This window comes from Bacillus rossius, chromosome 2, assembly GCF_032445375.1.
Source record: "Bacillus rossius redtenbacheri isolate Brsri chromosome 2, Brsri_v3, whole genome shotgun sequence".
NCBI lineage: Eukaryota > Metazoa > Arthropoda > Insecta > Phasmatodea > Bacillidae > Bacillus > Bacillus rossius.
In genome coordinates this window covers 134,488,122-134,507,749 of record NC_086331.1, presented here as the reverse complement: position 1 = coordinate 134,507,749, position 19,628 = coordinate 134,488,122, and the positions used below count along the sequence as shown (strand labels likewise).

The 19,628-nt window shown below is 39.6% G+C and overlaps 2 protein-coding genes across 5 annotated transcripts in view; one reads left to right on the top strand and one right to left on the bottom strand.

The window, feature by feature from the left end:
• The window catches only part of LOC134528833 (proton-coupled zinc antiporter SLC30A2-like), a 29,296-nt gene extending 28,751 nt beyond the window's left edge, over positions 1-545 (top strand). The window contains exon 8 of the mRNA XM_063362500.1: positions 121-545. Coding sequence (XP_063218570.1) covers positions 121-266 — 146 coding nt within the window. The 3' untranslated portion in view covers positions 267-545. The remainder of the gene's footprint in view (positions 1-120) is intronic.
• A 3,960-nt stretch (positions 546-4,505) lies between these two features.
• The window catches only part of LOC134529869 (DNA ligase 1), a 41,713-nt gene continuing 26,590 nt past the window's right edge, over positions 4,506-19,628 (bottom strand). For all 4 annotated transcript variants that reach the window (XM_063364395.1, XM_063364396.1, XM_063364397.1 and 1 more), the window contains exons 6-9: positions 14,895-15,091; positions 14,697-14,795; positions 8,087-8,254; positions 4,506-5,801 (exon numbers count right to left, since the gene is read on the bottom strand). In XM_063364395.1, the coding sequence (XP_063220465.1) occupies positions 5,091-5,801; positions 8,087-8,254; positions 14,697-14,795; positions 14,895-15,091 (1,175 nt within the window). In that variant the 3' untranslated portion in view covers positions 4,506-5,090. The remainder of the gene's footprint in view (positions 5,802-8,086; positions 8,255-14,696; positions 14,796-14,894; positions 15,092-19,628) is intronic.

The following is a 19,628-nucleotide window of genomic DNA, read 5'->3' as shown; positions in this document are numbered from 1 at the left end:
TTAAAGCATACAGAAATATCAAAATATTTTAACTTTCACTTTTTTTCAAAATAACTGAACGTTTTGACTGTGTGCCTAGTTATGCGTGTTCCAGTACTTACAGAACTGCTATGTTCACAGGCCCTGGAGCAGTCCCGCAAGCAGTTCTCTCACAAGCTTCGCAAAGAATTCAAGCAAAATACAAGTTCTTCGAGATTACTCTTCAGATCGAAGCATTTGACCGGAAAATGGAAGAGTGCTTGCAGTGCCAGTGCCCTGACAAATAAAACATTACATTTTATGTGCAACATAAGAAATGTTTTAAAATATGGTACACAAAAATTAATACTTGTTTCTTCAAGTAGGGTATAGTTTTTATTTACCCGTGTATCTGAATTAATATAACAAAAACTGCACTTGTGATTTTTAGTGTAGGATGCAAAATTATAAATAATTTACTTTCTTTGCTATGTTTTGTATTATCAAGCAGTACTCAATTTTTATTTTTATTTTTAGAATTGCATTTATAAATAAATAAATGAAGAAAAGAATTTACATCACAAAAATTTTTAAGGCCCTTCATTCCTAAAATAATTGGAACAGGAATATATATATATATATATATATATATATATATATATATAAACCAATTTACCTCATAATTAACAGATTATAGGTGTTATAAATAGTTAAAAATATTTTGAAGAGTAAAATTTTAAAATTTTGTTTGAATTCTTTTTTTTTTCATGGAAGCTGCTGCTGAGTGAATAAAAAATTAAATTTCAAAATCAATTTTTTTATAATTTTTTTATAAATTTATTAACTGAACTGTGTACTTACATGCTCATATTGAGTTTGTTTAAAAAGTATTCACTAACTAAATGAATGTAAGTAACCTAACTGAGGTCTAATTTAAAGTACTTTCGAAATAAATTTATGTTCTATAATAATAAAGCCATCGCTTAGGTAAACACGACAAACTATTAAAACATAATCAAATAAGCAAACATGAAAAATATTTTAGTAATTATATTATTTAATTTGTTGAATATTGGCTTAGAATTCCTCGTGAAAGTATCAACATATTTTTATAGTATGACTAAGGAATGTCCTTTTAATTTCCCATAGACATGTGACTGTAGTTAATTTATATTTTTCATAGAATATAATATTTCAGGACAAATTATGCTGTGTAATTCAAATCATAAATCTCTAAACACAATTTTTATTTCTTGTATCATTTAGCTTTGCGTTGTTTTACACTTTGGTTTATTAAAAAAATTATATGTTTTACATAACTACCAATCAAAGGTAATCTTTAAAAATTATAACTATGCTTATTTGTTATTTAAGTTATTTTTCAAATTATTCTACCGATTTTAACTATGGTATGCGAGTAAATTTGTGTTTTTGGATCATGTAAACAAATTATTTTAATGTTTTGTGACCATTTTCATGGTAAATAAATTCTTCTAACATAGTGAATATAATTGGTAAGTTGAAATTTAATTGGTCAGTACATTCTCCCTCAGTGGAGTAGAGCTAAATTATGTTGTTAAGAATGATTTAGTAAGCTACAAACCGTTAATGAATTCGAACGTTTGTTATAATCATTCTTCGCCCAAAGGAATCAGATAGTCGCGGTAGTTTAAGCTAAGATGATGATAACTGAGTCCACGTAATACATGAATTTTGTTTCGACGTCCGAAGATAATCTACATATGAAAAATTACATTTGTGGAATAAGTAATACTTTTTGAAGTGTTAAAAGAAGATCATAGTACATACAGTATGTCCATAAAATAATTTCGTAGTTATAAATTTTAATTATATCAACTGTAAGCGTTGTATATTGTTGGTACAAGGTCACAATTAAAGAGTAACTCAAGCAGTTTGAGATAAGCGCATGTGCGGGTACGGCTTTGTTGTTTTCTCGCTTGCAGCGCCACCTATGATGAAAGAATGGCTCTTTCCGTAATCAGTAGATGGTGAACCTGTAAACTTTATTTGGCAACAGCAAGGGGCCTCTCTAAATTGGAGTAATTTTATACGAGAGCGGTTTAACGTCGAAGTCCCTGACCGTTGGATTGGTCGTAATGGTCGAGACGACAGAGCTCTTTACATAACGCCTTTGGGGCTTTATAAAAGATCGTGTCTACGTTCCGCCGCTACCTAATAGTTTTCCAGAGTTCAGACAGAATTGAAGAGGCCATTGCTTCCGTTACCCCGTGACGTGTTAACCAAAGTGTGGGAAGAATTGGACTTTAGGTTGGATGTGTGCCGTATAACTAAAGTGCACATATTCAACATCTGTAAGAAAAACTAGGTTATTTTACCTTCAATTTGATGTATGATTTGTTGCAAAAGGCTAAATTAAATCTTTATAATATACCATTGAAACTGGGACATTATTTTATGAACATCCTGTTTAAGAGTGCATTAGTGCTTTCCACCAGCCAATAAAAAAAATTACAAGTTTCTAAATAAACTGTGAAGAAAAGACAGTTTGAACTCTGTAAGAAAGGGACAGACGATACGATGGAAAATGTTATCTTCAAACAACTAAATGAAAATTATATTTTTAAAAGTTCAAATATTGATTAATATATTTTATGCTGTACAAAATCATGATTAATTCAATGTGTTTGTAGATAAAAAGTGACGAACATGTGTTTTTATTTTTAAAAAATTTATGTGTGGTTTTACATGTTGAGAAATTTTAAAACAAAAGGGAAATGTGTATGATTAATTGTTTTTGCTATAAATAACAGTCTAAAGCTAAGTGTTCATTAAATAGATATGTTGTCATGTTATTGTATAAATATAAAATAATTTATGGATTTTTGAATGTTATTGTTATTGTGGATTGGTTAAGCAAGTTGATTTCTAACTTTTTTTTTCAATTCTTAAGATAATTTTCTCATGAATAAAATTAATCTATTAAAAAATGTTTATTGCCACACATATTTTCCACTTACACCGCAAGTACAGACGATTTACGGCGGCAGGGGAGGGACTAGCGAGTGTATTGGTGTGACACATTCAGTGGATGATAGGGATAATAAGCTTCAAGTTGCTAGCTCGATAAAACCCTGCGTGTACCTACACGAGCGACCAGCTAGTTCCGGTGCGCTGCGTGACATGAAAGTCACTGTGCTGCAGCAGCTCAGGGCGCTGAAGCAGCCGCCTTCTCCGGCAGTCTACTCCGCACTGCGCCTGTGAGTAGACCGTCTAGAGTAGAAGTAGAGCTGCCCCGCCCGTCTAAATTAGATGCGCTGCCACCGGAAGCCAGCCGGAACACAATGCTCGAGCCGTCAGAGGGACCGCCATGTTCCGCTGGATAAATTCAAACACCTAATAGTAGTGAAACTCCATCAATTATTCTGTACTTTCGGACCTTTCAAATTTTAATGTTTGGCATGAAGAAACTTCTTCCCCAATGTTTACTGTGTTTTCTTTCATGGAAACAGCGTACACCTAGATCCACAAGTAGGCCTACTTCATTTTGTTTATGTTCATTTATTCAGCAACATATTTTATAATGCCAAAAAACAATAGAGGCTTGATTGGTTTTTGTTGTGTTGGTAGGGTAAATAATATATATTTTTACTACCACCTCGTGTATGTGGTCATTTTTTAGTAGTATAGAAAAGGGGCTCCGAGCTCTGGCTTCTGGCTGTGGTGCCGTAGTGTCGGTCCGCCATCTTGGATTGTGACGTCACGGCGGCCATCTTGAATGACCTTGACCTTTACATTTGACCTTGGCGGCTATCTTGGATCCGCCATATTGGATCGCCATTTTGAATTATGACATTACTGTTGCAATTTCCATTACTGCTGCCATCTTGGAAATCCGTAATTTTTATGCTAGAAATTTTGAAAATTTTTAAAAATTATAAAAAATTAAGTAATCAAAATGAATAAAAAATTAATAAAAATTATTTAAAATCATTTAAATAAAAAAACTCACTTACGCCATGAGTCGGAGTCCTCCGTTCGAACCTGGTGAGGTAAAAAAAAAGATGGCGACAGGTCCTTCCCCGACGGAGGCTACCAGTAGACAGACCCCCCCACCACTTTGACCAATGCATATATGAAATACCCCCTCCCTCCTCCCCCCTCCCCACAATAAGAATTGTCGTTTCCGTGACTATCGTTCACACATAACAGCGATAAATATTGATAGTCAGGGTGTTCCAAGTTTTACGAGTTTACATTTAATCTTCTCGATCCTTTTTTTGTGAAGTGTTTTGTTCTAAGGCTATATTTTTATAAGCTGCAGTCATTGATAATATGTATAAATTCCTGGTGTAATTCAAATTTATTTTTAATATTTTCGGAAGAGTTAGTTGTTTGTGTTTCGATGTTTTGACGCTCCAGTTATAGAGTAATATTATCTCTACCTGTAATTACTATTGTCGAAAAGACATATGTATATATACACATACATAAATCTTGAGTAAATACAAAATAAAAATAACTGAAAACTTGCATAGGGTTTAAAAAATAATTGATTAAAACCGAAATTTGTAAGTAATTTTATTAAAAACATATTAACACTTAGAAAGCTTTTTGAACACACTCATAAATTAGTTATCGTTTTTACATAAATAGTTTATTTCTGCGAGAATATCACACAGTAAACAAAGTTGCAACAGAAAAACTTAAAATTGTTTTATCTGACCAACTGTAAGTAACTATTCGTATTTACAAGTCCAAAAAATACACAAGATGTAAGTTTTTAAAAGTCACATTATAGTCACGACTTTTTGTTTTGAGATTTGTTTTCCCATTAATAATACAGGTTGATCCACAGGTCTCTCTACAAAGGGTGAAAGTAGTAACTAATTTCTTATTCGTTTTCAGAAAGGTGAACCAACTGAAAAGAGGAAGGAAGAACCGATTTTCATTATTTTTATTATTAATTTTGGCTGGGAGTGATACCATTTGTGCGAATAAAATAAACATTAATCACCACTTTCGCCGTTATTTTGGAGGCTTATGACTCATCCTGTATACTTAACTGTCATTTTTCAAGAAGCCATGTTAATGTCACCATGTAATATGCACAAGCATAGTAATAACTTTGAATTCAAAACTTATTTTCAAAACTAGCCTAATTCTGCTAATACTGAATTTAAGTCTTCTTGAAGTGTAATTGACATCTCCTTTTGTTTAAATAGTTCATCTTTTAAACGGTCTACATTAGCTTTAAGCATGTAATTGCCTTTCTTAAGCGCTGTTAAAGTGTTCTCGTGTCTCTTCGCACGCTCACTTAGGTTTGATTTCTTTTCTTCCATTACAGCATCTTCTGGTAAGTCCCCATCACTTTCCTCGTCTTCAGACTCTTCACTTTCGCTTTCACTGTCAGATTCACTTTCATCGTCAACTTCACTATCATCTTCAGGATTATCATCTTCTTCGTCATCTTTCATTAAGTTGGCCATTTTATCTACTTCTTTCTGAAGCTCTTTGTACTTTTTTTTCTCCTCTTTGAGTGCGTTCTGTTGTTTTTTTAATTGCTCTCTTAGTGACCGCCTTTCTTTACGAGCTGCTACTTCTTTGTCTTTGAGCGCCTTAAGTTTAGTCGTAAGTAACTTGAGTTCACGAGCTGTGCGCTTTTCTTGAAGCGCTGCTTTATCTTCCTCACTGTCTTCTGAGCTTTCGTCACTCTCCTCTTCTTCAGTTTCACTCACCTGCTCGTAGTCAGATTCCACTTCAAAGTCGTTATTTTGGTCAAATTTATTTGCCTCTTTCGTTTCCTTGTTTTGAGGTATCCTTTTAGATGAAGGTTGCTTCGTTAAGACATGCGAATCCCGATCCTAAACGAAAGAAAGATTGATTACAATATTTATCACACATAAAATACATATTTCACTTAAAATTATTAAGTTTGCATAGTGATAAGATCACTTGACTCCCAAAAATGAAATTCGGGTTTGACTCCCGGTGAGGTAAATTGAAATCTGCTGAATGCAGAATGTATGGTTAACTTAAGAATATTTAATCTTACATAGCCAAACACATTCAGATACTTCTCCGCACTTCATTTTATATGACCTACTTCGCAGGGAGTGGTAAATAACTTAGTTGTTACTTATAGCAATGTAAAGTGCAGCAAACATCAAAACCCGAGCCCCATCTTGTCAAATCTGTTTTCGCCAGATAATGACCATAAAAGTATGAAATGAAGTAGTAAGTGAAAGTCGGTCCTGCCGCAAGAGCCAAGAGGTGGAATTGGTGTCAGGAGTCTGCTATATTGGATGCTCTTGACAGTGACCTCTGTTGACATGGACCTTGACCCCACGCACCAGATAGGTCATTTTGGATTGGAGGAAAATCCCCCATCTTGGATTCAAGAAAATTCTTCCGACATTTTTCATAAGAGAAAATCCTGCCTTCTAGTATGTCATCTTGTTTACATCTGTTTGTTATTGATATCTTAATTTCTTGTACTTGATCATCAAGTGAGAAAATTTTCCTCTATCTTATTCACATAAGGTCTATGACCCATTAAATGCAAGTGCTTACATGACTCTTACAGTTTCACAGTATTTAATAATATTTACAAAATTTATTAGAAGCGAGGTGAATCAAACCATGTCAGATATCCGGCATGAAAATGTACCGGCATGAAAATGTACGTCTTTTACAACACGACCTTTGAGATGTACACGTGGCTAAGTATTCAATAATGTTTATATAAAATAACACATGCAGACTTTTTTCTTAATTTGGTAAAAAGTAATCAGAGCGTGTTGGAAGCGGACATCTTCTGATTTCAATACTCACTAATAGGAACGCTATTGTCGTGTGTTGCACATGCTGTTGTTAGAGCGCCCCAATCGCAATCTTTAGTTTCAATAGCTACTTGCTACTAGGAGCCCTAGTGTCACATCTTGGAAACATTATCTGCTTGTGTGTGCTAGCATCGATCGCGATATTCAGACCAAACATTTCCCAGTAACAATTCCGACAGTACACACAAATATGATAATTCACCAATCATATTCAAACAAAGAGACTTTCAGTCGTCATACTCTACAATTTCACTGTTAGGTATATGGGTTGACTGCAAATTACAGAGCATAAATTTAATAGGTGGTAGGTCATGCCAAATCAAAAGATTTTTGTTAAAGAACTTATGTCCGGAAACGAAGCACTGCAAAGTTACAGGCACGGAAATTAGCGCACACGTTTGAAAGTAGTGGATGTTAAGGGATGCTCCGATGGCTAAGAGGACGCGTGATCGAAGCCCAGTGATGTTCAAACTCTCTGATGATCAAGGCTCAGACGTTTTGCGTGTGCCATACGCAGTTTGGTGTGCATCACCCTTCGTAATATGAAACTCTCAGTGTATAGCCGTCTCTGGTTCAGCTTTATGGAGGTCTTTCTATTCGGTTCACGACTATTACGAAAGATATCTTGGTTATGCGAACAGATGCTGCTGGAATACTTTTCGCCTGCCCGTACACCATTAACTTATCGGCCATCTCTGCAAATGTGAGACTAGCTGAAAGTTAAAACACTGTACCATCATCTCTGTTACGTGATTGTGTGAGTTTTTCTTTCAGGTGAATGTCGTTTGTTAAACACCAATCACAGTAATTCAGTGCGGAAGCAAACGCGTCCAGAGAGGCTAGATCATATAAGGCAACGACTTCTCACATAAAATGTCAGGAAAAATTTGAGAGTTGACTTTGCGATAGTCTAATAGTAAAACACACGCACATATATGTATATTTAAGCTGCTTTTGCTATTGGCTCACTGGTGATCAAGGTGACTCTGAGCCGAAGAATTTCCATTAACCAAAATAATCATCGAATCACAGGCAATCAGTTGAGACGACTCACAAGTTAGCGGCCAAAGAACTGGAGCTATTTGCCTGAGTATACAGAGGACTGTGTAGTCTATCCTGAAATTAATTGAATACGCGAATTTTTCCAGCCTCTAGTCAAATGTTACATGTGAATGAGCAACAAGAAACAATCAAATATTTACAAATTGACAATACTTACAATTGTAATAAATCTGAATTACTATCCTAAATTCTAGGAATTTGATTACTTACTGTTGTATTAAAGAATAGCCAGTTCATATAATTACCTTCAGCTGTGATGCTAGCTTGTTTTCTAGTGCCTTAGCTTTTGCTAAAGCCTCATCTAGTTCGTTCTTTGTCAAATCAAGTTGGCTAACAACATCATGGTACATATCTTCCATTTCTTTTGCATGTTTTTCCTGATCTTGCAGCTTAACTTCAAGGGCGGCAACATCCTGGGGAAAAAGAAAAATTATTACCATACTGTAAGAAAATATTTCAATACATATCCAAATATAAATACATCCCGATGTGCGATCACTGACTCTCATCCATACATATCCTAACACACTTTCAGACGGCTAGAAACTTGAAATTTAGACAGTAGGTAGATCTCATCCCGTAGTCGACGGAAAAATTCGGAAAAGTTGAGATTTTTAATATCAAACCCCCCAAAATTAAAAATCTATCAAACATTTACAAAGCCAGGCTATCATAGTATTGTTTTAGATTTAACAACAGGATCGGACCAATGTTTGTTTATCTGTAAGCCATGACTATAGACTACAATAACATGTGAACACAGAAAAAACTTTCCTTTCGTCTGTGAGCGATTTATTCTAGGCTGCGGAAAGGTGTTGAAAAACATGGAGTCCTCAAAGATTAAAGCTTTATGTTTAGTGCCTATGCCATTTCTTACAATCTAACATACATTTTTCCTGTGGTGTTAACGTTGCTTCTGAAAGCGTGCATGGATAAATTCCTAACTCTATGGTATAGATTCAGGTTGGGGTTAATTTTACAAGTTAGGAATGAAAGTGTTGGAAGTTAAGCACACTAAAATAAACTGTTTGCAGCCCACTGCACGTTGTGCATGAATATGTAAACGTACCTGACGTTTATAGCAGTAATCTAAAAAAAATATCACTTAATGATTTACACTAATGAAAATATAGTAATATTAGGAATGTTTATTCTAATTTATTATAATAATGTAAGAATTTATAATACAAATAAATTATATACACGGGAAAATAAACTCACAGACACTACCATTAATAATGCCAGAAGACTACTTAACCTTCCACAGACACTCCCTGTCAGCGAATATGACAGTTTACAAGCAATCTAACATAGTTATAGTTGTACATACTGGAACATAACGTCACTAACATAAATACACTTACAAATACACCGGAAAAAGTTTATAAATACAATTTCTATCACTAACATTTACAACAAATAAATGTTTTTAATTATATGGAACAGTACTTAATATAAATCACTAAGGTATATGATTTAAAAGTACTGCCGTCGCCTGGGTTCTCGTGTTCGAGACTCGGCGGTGTTCCTAGCGGGAAGGCTGTGCTGTTGCGGGGAAGTGTGTCCAGGAGGGCGCCAGGCTGACGCGGTGGTTAGCCACGAGGTGGGTCGTGAGGTTCGAAGGCCCCTGCGTGGCCCGCTAGGAATGGCGGCGGTGGTGATGATGCTAGGGATCCCTAATGCCTGTTGCCCCACTGGCCCTACACAGCATAGGACGCTGATCCCTAACTGGATTGGTGAGGTTCAGAAATAATGTACACGGTTTGCACTGTCGTTAACACGTCGCGCACGGAGTGTGCGGAGTGGACTTTTAATTACGTTGGCAAATTACACTTGCAATTACATTCACACGATTTCCCTACATAAAGTACACTGTCAATTATACACTAGGCGCTCTGACGCGCCGTCACTAACGTTATGTCCTCACGCCAGTTGCAGCTGAGGGAGAGTGTTTGATTAGAGTCGGCTAATCTCGTAATCGGTAAATTGCGACGCGCGGGCCCAACTGTGTGGACCGCGGCTCGCTATTAAATGAAGAACACGTCTACTATTGGATGTAGCCTGTGCCTGTGCACTTGGCGTTTAAGCAAAAGTCTGTGGTGGCGGGAGATGGCCCGTACCGTATACTGCACGGCCCCACGTAATGCTTTGTGTGGGGCGTGTTAAATTGACGCGGCTGGGTTAGGCCCTACACCGGAAAAGGACCGGGCGCACACGGGGAGTATTTAAAAAAGGTTTCGGGGTTTGACTATAGTTACCAGATTGAAGTTCGGTGAAACAAAGAGATGCTGGCTCCCCGTGGGACGTGCGTCCGTCCCGGTCCGCGAGTCGCGCTGTACTCGTGTCTGGCCCTGGCGCGAGGGGAGGGGGGAGCTCCCTGTCGCGCCAGAGTTTCTAAAGTTCCGTTATTCGTAAACAATTATATTAATAACTAAATGTAAGTGGCTCTAAATTCACATAGTAAAACTTAATTATTAACTCTCTCTCTCTCTCTCTCTCTCTCTCTCTATATATATATATATATATATATATATATATATATATATATATAATGTGTTTTATAAATGACATGTAACAAGTTTGTATAAAATAAGTTTGAATTATCAGAGTCACACTGGAGACTGTTCGTCGCTTGATGACTGCTCCAGTGTCGAATGATAAATGATAATTTGGGGCGGTTTTAATTAAGTCACATGTTACACTATTGAAATCAGGCTGAAGGCCGCAAGGGGAGCACTCACAGCTGTTTTATTAAAAAAACTACACGTGAGTGACCCGGGCACTCCTACATCGCACTTGTGTTGCACGGTGTTGTTAATTTAAAGTGGTGTATTCTTTAATGTGTATTGAATTTACCATGTACGGGACTCGGTTTGTCTTGCCGATTAAGTCAAGGGCGTTGATTATACCTTAGTTCCGCGGCGCTCGCCTGACTCGGGTGGGCCATGGCTAGGGGTGCGTTCCGTTAGCGGGGTCGGATACTGGCGGTTGCAGGTCGGGCTTTAGGGTGGCCATCGGCCGGACGACGTCAGTACATATATACTTTATATTAGTAAAACTGTAACATCCGTTACAAATGGAATCACTCTAAAGGCTACATACAAATAAATTATTATATTAGTAAAACTGTAACATCCGTTACAAATGGAATCACTCTAAAGGCTACATACAAATAAAAAGTATAATAATTTACCGCAGTTTGATTCTTCACTGTACATTATGCCATTTTAATTAAGGGTGCCTGCAATTGTTTGGCTAGTGAATGCAACACCCTGAAAAAAACATACTACACCTTAAGAGGTGAATACACAATTTGTAAGTGTAACGGACGTTACAGAAAAAGGAAGGTGTACCTAGACTATTATTTATTTTGCCCAAAATCTGTTCTCTTAGGACACATAGCACTTTAAAATTTGCTGTATCAAGGCAGGAGGTTTCAAAGAGTTCACAAACATAACAAATTCAAAGAAATATAGTGTTTTGATGAAGAAGTTAGTTAATTTACTCCGTAACGGATGTTACATACACACTGTAACGGATGTTACAAGTACTAAATACATTATATACAACATTTACATACACACATTAAGACATAATATAACACCAAGAAATGATGTATGATCAAATCATGATTGTTTAATGTAAATAACTTCATAATAATTCATTAAACAGTTTTCAGAATGAATATTAAGTAAATGACTATTTAGACCCACTAAAAATAAATAAAAGTGGTTTACTTGAATTTTTTTTCTCGTAATATTTCACAAGTACACCAATAAAACTTATAATAATAAAATCCTGCGACCACTTTATGATAAAACGTTAACTAGTTTTTCAATTCACTACATTAAACATTTTTTTTTCATATACATAATTATACAGGATTAATGAACTCATAAAATACTCTAGCTCCCTTTGTCACTATTTGAGGTAGAGACAATATTTTTATTATCTGTTCATACCGGATGTATTTTTCATCATGTTCATCTATCTTAAATAATCTACCCGTCTTCCCGTGTAGCTTCAGAAACACAACACGGACTTCATCATCGTCCTCCACATGGGTTTGACAAAAACCGATGTACTTAAGTACAGACTATCAGATTTGTTACCCATTTCAAAGCTAACCAAAACATATGTTCCTGGATTAATGTTACATGGTAGTAATTCTGTAGTTGATGAGAAAGTCTTCATAGATGGCCCAGGGTTAGTACTTGGACAAGTGCTAGCTTCGTCTTCGGAGTCAGTGTACACTTCATTGTAAAATAAGCTCTTGCGGGTGGTAGAACTGAGAGCAGACTTAGTCACTTGTACTTTTTCCAAATGAGAAACTACTGTGAGACCACAGAAAACAAAATGTGTCATGCGCTTTCTGAAAATGATGAAATTTCCTTATTCCGGGGATTTCTTTTACATCCTTCCACCTTTCATTCAGAAAGGATGATGTGCTGTCAACATCACTTTTTGGAACATACAGTATGTTAACTGTAGGACTTAGTTCTCTTGCACAGTTGTAAAAGTCTTCGCTGGTACTCACTGTAACACCTCTTGATTTAACAGCAGTCCAGACTGTTCTTTTAAGTTTTCCACCAATAGCATCGACTGCTCCCTTGCCATGACCAGGAGCGAAAGTGTTCCATTCAACATATTCGACGTTCAAGTCGCTGTAAACAATGTTACCTGTGAATGTTGCCAATGTGCACTTTGGACCTCATCTTGATGAATAAGACTGTAATTTTCTGCAAAATCCACGAGGTTTTGTGGCTACTGACAACACATTCTCTGGTCTCAAGTCATAAAACTTAGATCTCGACAGCTTAACATAAAAATTTTCTTGGAAAACTTGGTGAGCCTCAGAAATAGTCATAATAAGGTAACGCTTTTGTTGTTGAGATCGCATTCCAGTTTCCTTATCTTTAACAGATTTGTACTGGCGCTTCACTGGAGTCTGCCAACTGACCTCATCACTGTTGTAAAACTCTCTCACTGTCCCAACATCTACAGGAAGTATTCTGGTTTGGGATAATTTCTTAAAAGTTAATAGCTCTTTATCAAAAGTTTTTTTCACTAACATGTTAAGAACGGCTTTTTTTTGTTAGGGCTAAAAGGAAGAGCATTTTTGGCCTTAGAAACAGCTTTCTGTAGGGTATTACTGCACGAGTATGTACCAAGTGGAGTTTCAAGTGAATTGTCATTTGGTTTTTGTAATGCTTTCTGTTTCCTCCAGCCACGGACTCTCAGCCATTATCCCTCCTGTTTTTAAGAGCAATTTCATTATTTTCACAAATTATCTTTTCTTTGGCTCGATTCTTTTTGTTTCTCAGACAATCTTTTTTCAGGTACTCTTTCCATTTTTGTTCATTTTCCTTTTTCCTAGCTCTGCATTTTTCCATTCGTTTTTTGTAATTGGGCAATGAAGTCATTATCTGCAACAGATTAAAACCAGAAAATAAAATTAATTTGCTGTAATTTGAACAAAATTAGTATTACAGCAATGTAACTGACCAAGCAGTATCATAACCTAACATTTATTTAAAGAAAAAGAACAGTAATGTACGTGAGTTTCTGAATAATGCCCTGGATGACTACATAGTGCAATGTAACATCCGTTACACTAAAATTATACAATAAGTTTATGAATAATCTTTATCTAACATATTGGTGAATAGATAATGCTTCAATGTTTACTTTTAAAAAGTTTTGACTCGAGAAAATTCTGTTTTATTTACTTCGTACCAACTTCCATTTAAAATGTGTAACGGATGTTACACACAAAACATAAGAGTATACAGGCAAATATATTCAAAATCAACTTACCTATAAAATTTCTTGCATCATAATGAAAAACAACAATATTCTCATCAACCTTTCCCTCCAAAACTAAAGATGGTTTTTTGTTTAATAAGCTGTCACGGTATAGTCAACTTAAGCATTCTTATCAACTGAAACATCATTGCACACAACTAAACATGCACATACCCAAAAAAACAACAAAATATATATTGAAAATTAATAATTTTGTTGGAAAATGAAAATATAAGGTTAAGTCTAAATGTTATTTAACTGGAACAGACTAATAATTAAAAAAAAAAATTCTTGTACTTTTCCTGTTTTTCATGGAATGGCTGTTTTTTTATTCCTGTAAATTATTGTTGCATGCTGTGCGTGCAAATTAAAAAAACATCCTCATTATTATTTTTCATAACGCACCTAAAGAAGAATAACTTCAAAAAATAAAAAATCTCATACTAACATTTTGACGTGATAACGTCTTATAAATCGATGAGCGCCGGCTGCACGCACGAAAAATTTGTCACGTTCCGCCTGAGCCGAGCGTGCAAGAACCAGCCAACCACCGTGCGAGAATATCTTCTATAATATCAAACAGTTTAAGGAGGGCTTTTTAACTAATTGTTCGTGATTATATTTAAACATAATTATTTAAATTTAATTTGCAAAAACTGTAAATAATATTTGAAAATTAAAAAGTATGCAATTTTTCATCAATGTTTTCTTGTGACGTTATCACGTAAAATTATCGTCCGTAAACCGACTTTACAGACAACCTCCTTTTTCTACATCGCTGAGTGCAGCTCGAGCCACCAGGTTCCCTGAGCTTCACTTGTCTCGCGGGTTTGCCACGACTTTCCTGCGTCAACCTACCACAACCTGCGACCACAGCAGATGCCTTGTAAGCCAATGTCAAAAGCTATGGCAAGGGCGGCAGGAACACATCTTAAGTAAAAATTTTAAACAGATGGTTTTACGCACTAATTTTTCTCTCTAAATAAAAAACACTGATGCTATATTTATATACATGTATTTAATATTAGTTATTGTTTTAATAAAACTTACCTCCTCGTGCTTTTTCTTCATTAGTTCCGGTGACTTATCAACCTGTTTGTTAGAGAATTTTTCTCTCTCGAGTTCCGATTCCAGGTGGAGAAGTTTCGCCTGCAATTATAGTTGGCCCATGTATATATTTTTTAAACTTTAAGATAAATGGTTAGGTACTATTCTTGCTTAATGATGTGATGGTGTTATTTAACTTACCAGCAGTCTCTTGTTTTCTCTCTCCACGGCTTCTTTATTCCGAAGCTCAAGTGCCAACATCTGCTTTGTAGACTGGAGATCGTCTCTCACTTTGTCTATGTCATCCAGTTCATCCGGCTCTGCCTCAACCACTTCAGCCTCCGTCGCCTTTTGGATCTGCTCTTCGATCGTGAGCTGCCGTCTGAATTTCCGAAGACCTGCAGGAGAGAATATATCAGCATATCAATCCATAGACACAGGTAAAAGTTTTATATTTGAAATGAGGCTACACCAGGATTTAAAACAGGTTTTAATACTAAAAACTATACGCCAAGTCGAATCTTATAAGTATTTTCGGGGTTAGATAAATATAATATACCTATAGCTTTTATAGTAATATTAAGGAGACTTCTAAAATGCATTGCTTATTTATAAAATAAAAAATGCGTGTGTTAAATTTACTTACTCACAATATTAGGTGACTCAAAATTATTCAAAAAGTGATCCGTGTTCGATTGATAGAAAATACTGTAACAATCATAAATAAAAATAAAGCGTCTTCTTCTGCAGCAAAAACTCCTGTCATATTGTTTGATTTAAATGAAATATAATTCTTGTATTTAATTTGTTATTTTTTGCTATAACGTTTTTACTGTAGGAGATTACAACACGCTAAATTACATAATGATTGAGAGTAGTATAGAACAGTATTTCCAGCGCCAGACTGCAGGCTGTGGAGCCGAGAGCGGGTCAATGACCGACCTCTGACTTCATGGCAGCCATCTTGGATGACCTTGACAGTCAAATTTTGCCAAATTTTTTTTCAAAGTTCGCCAAAATCCCTCAAAATTCCAGTTTTTAGGAAAACATTTCCGCCAAATAATCACGAAAAATTTTGAATGATAAAAAATATCCCTATTTCGAGGGAAATACTCCCGTTTTGCAATTTCTGCATGCTTGCGTATTGAACTTTCAACCTGTTAAATTTCCGTTTTGTAATCAGCGCTTATTTCATTGCATTTTTGTGAATACTTTTTTTTGTATATTTATCACACTAGACATTATTTTAAAAATTATAAATTAAATTTCGTGTCCGAGTTTATTTTCAACATGAAAAAACAATAACTTCCTCGTTACTGAAGTTAGATGCTTACACATCCCTGACGAATTCTGAAAGACTCGCTCACGTATTATTTTTTTAATCAAGAAATATTTTTGCACCAGTTGGGTTTGAACTGGAAACTTTGAACACAAAGATGGCGACCAAAATAACTTTAATGGCTGGCGGTAGAAATAATAAACCACTTTAGGGAATTTTTGTTAATTTGATATTTTTGATGTGAAATTTTCCGTTAAAATGGAACTTGCTCTTAGAAAATGGGAAATTTTAAAATCAGTTTGGTGGAATTTTGAAGGATTTTTTAAACCAAGATGGCGAATCAAAGATGATGGACGGATCCTGGTTCCTGCGTCTGTACCAGAACATATCTAATTTTAGCGAGTTTTGGCATGCAGTCCATCTTTCACAAATAAAATTTAAAGTTAAAGATTAGAAGTATTCCCAGTTCTCTCATTTCTATTCTTCACTGTCATTCCAGATATTCTCGTTTAAAATGCCTTCTACCAATGAGTATTTAAATTATTAATTTAAATGCTATAATGTGACGACAGTCGTCGTACCCTCCCAGATACAGAGGCCGTACCTGGCCACCGACGCGGGCCTGAGGGGGCCTGTTTTCCCCCCCAGTGAACCCCAGTGTGTGCGACGGCCAGGGACGCACCCGCGTGCGCCCTAGCATGCCAACGAGTGTTTTTTCTATGTGACTTTATCTTTTATTTCAGTGTGTATATATTTGTAAACGATTAAGGGATTTGAATGTGTGTAATTAACTTATTTTATTTATTATTCATTGTGCAAGTTCGCTGTGTAATTAATGTCTCGTGTATGTCTTTGTAAATAATTCAATAACTTTTTCTGAAGTGTTTCGCCGTAGTATGTAATTGCAGCCTGGCGCGCCGCGGGACGGAGCTCTCTCCCACGCCGGCCGATTTTCCCCTCCCTCCCCGCCACCCGCGGGCGCCGGCCCGCGGGCGAGCGGGGAGAGGCAGTCGCGTCCTGGTCTCGAGCGGAGACAGACGTGTTCGTTGCTCCGCGAGCCGCGCACGTTGCGCTCGGGATTGAACGTTCGCTCAGTCCGCAGTCGGTCACGGCAGCTGAGCTGCCACCGCGAATCAGCTTAGCATTGTTAACTTACGAGTCATCGGGAGACGTGTCTAGCGGGCAGTTTCTACAACGCGAACGTGGTGCTACGAGTCTCTGAACTTTTCGCCGTCCACGGAACATTACGTAACGGGCCGCGTATGTACAGCGTTCCGTCTTCGGGCCCTTTCTCACTGGGTCAGCCTAGCATTAATAAACTTTACGATTCGCGCCGAAACGTATTTGAGAACCGCCCCGTCATCAGGGAGTCCGTGTCGCCGTGGTAGGGCACTTGTTCCGCGACGGTTCCGCCAGGCTGCGGCAGGACTTTATAAGCGTTAATAAAAGACGGCTCGTGAAATTCGTTAATGCCGTGTTCTGCTTGCGACAACCTACCAACATTCCTCGCAATCACTTCACTCTCCCTCCAGGTCCCGCCTTTCCCGGTCCCGGCCACGTTGGCCTGGACCCACACCTCTCCGACGAGGGCAGTACGGGCATAACAGGACATTTATTTCAACGGGAAAACGGGGACCTGAAGCCGAGGGACGTCATTTGGCGCCCAACGTGGGGCCGTAAGCATACGCAAGCGCACGCAAGCGCACGCAAGCGCGCAGGTGCAGGACAGAACGGAAGCAGGTGCGGCTGCGCGGCGTGGGAGCGGCTCGAATTCGAGACGTCGCGCCGGCGCGCCGGCGGGAGATAACGCAGCGCGGGAACGGCGCGAACACGAGACGTTTCGGCGAGAGATAGCGCGTCGTGGGGGACAGAAATACAAGACGGCGGTGCAGCGGTATCCCGGACTGAAGATAACGCGCTGGGGAGGATCGTATTGTATTACTGGGGGAGATTGTGTTCACGATCCGCGGATCAGTAGCACAGGAGGACAGGATGGCGTGGAAACAGGCGGGACAAGAAAGATACGATCTAATCAGTTTCGAAACGGACTTGTGTGAGGAGGGAGACTCCGCGAAAATGGACGTAAAAAACGAGGTTTGCGGGTCCGGCGGCGCGGCCGAGGGCGCAAACAGCACGGACAGCACAGTTGAGGACAGTAAACGGGAACAGGGGGACAGGCACGCGGACGCAGATGGGCCGGTAGTGCGGTACGTGAGCACGCAGTTTGAGTTGCCAGAGTTTGCGGGGAGAGACAACGAGGACCCGCGGGAGTTTTTGCGGGAGTGTGAACACCTCCTAAAACTGTACGAAGTGCGACGGGCGGAGTGGACGCCGCGAGTGGCGGGACAGCTCCGCGGCGAGGCAAGGAACTGGTGGTCAATGGCCGGGAGTTTTGATACCGAGTGGGGACATTTTGTACGCCAAGTCAAAACTAGGTTTGATAACGATCAGGCGCGGGCAATGTGTTTGCGGACATTTTATTGCCGAAACCAGGAGGAGGACGAGAGTGCAGAGCAGTTCATTTACGAGAAGTTACGCATGTTCCGCCGATTGGGGACAAGTGGGGACGTGAGTGCGGCGTTGCCAACCATTGTCGAACAATTGCTGCCAGAGTTTCGCCCCTTCATGAGGACGGCTGCTGGTCGTGACACGGAGGAGTTCGTGGCCCTCGCCCGCGTGATCGAACGTGACATGTCGCAGTGGAGGACGGCACTCAGGGGCGCGAGAGCTCCCCGTGCTCGCTCGGGGCCGCGAGGGGTCACCGTCACAGAGGTCACGGACAGTGACTTGACCGTGGTGAGCTACGCCGGCGGCGCGGGACCGCGCAGGACAACAGACCGCGGTGGCACCAGGGAACGCCCGGAACCAGCTGCGACAGGAGGAGGACGTCACGAGCGGACAGATACGAGAGAGAGGGACGAACGTCCGCCGCGATGCCGTTTTTGCCCGGACGCGTACCATTGGCATCGCCTCTGCCCCACCAGAGCCGCGTGGGAGGAGGCGCGCGAAGGCAACACGTCGCAGGCGGGAAACGCAGGACCGGGGGCGGAGGGACAACTGGGTGCCGCTCCCCGGCCCGCCAGCCACCGGCAGTCCCAGTAACTGACAGAACACGTCGACCACCACCGGCGCCTACCGCACTAACGTCCTGTATGCCGCCGGGAAGCAGGGGACAACGGGACTACTCCTCATCAGCTGTCTCCATGCCGAGGCAACTGCGGGGACAGCTGACTGCCGGCGCCACCACCGCGGCCCTGAGGCCGGGTATACCAGGGCCGGACCAGCCGCCTCGTCGACACGCCGTCGACGGGGTGGACAACCAGAGCGTCAGCGCAGGCATCCCGCCGGCCATCTCCGTGCAGGGACAGCTGACTGCCGGCGCCACCACCGCGGCCCTGAGGCCGGTTATACCAGGGCCGGACCAGCCGCCTCGTCGACACGCCGTCGACGGGGTGGACAATCAGAGCATCAGCGCAGGCGTCCCGCCGGCCATCTCCGGGCAGGGACAGCTGACTGCCGGCGCCACCACCGCGGCCCTGAGGCCGGGTGTACCAGGGCCGGACCAGCCGCCTCGTCGACACGCCGTCGACGGGGTGGACAATCAGAGCATCAGCGCAGGCATCCCGCCGACCATCTCCGGGCAGGGACAGCTGACT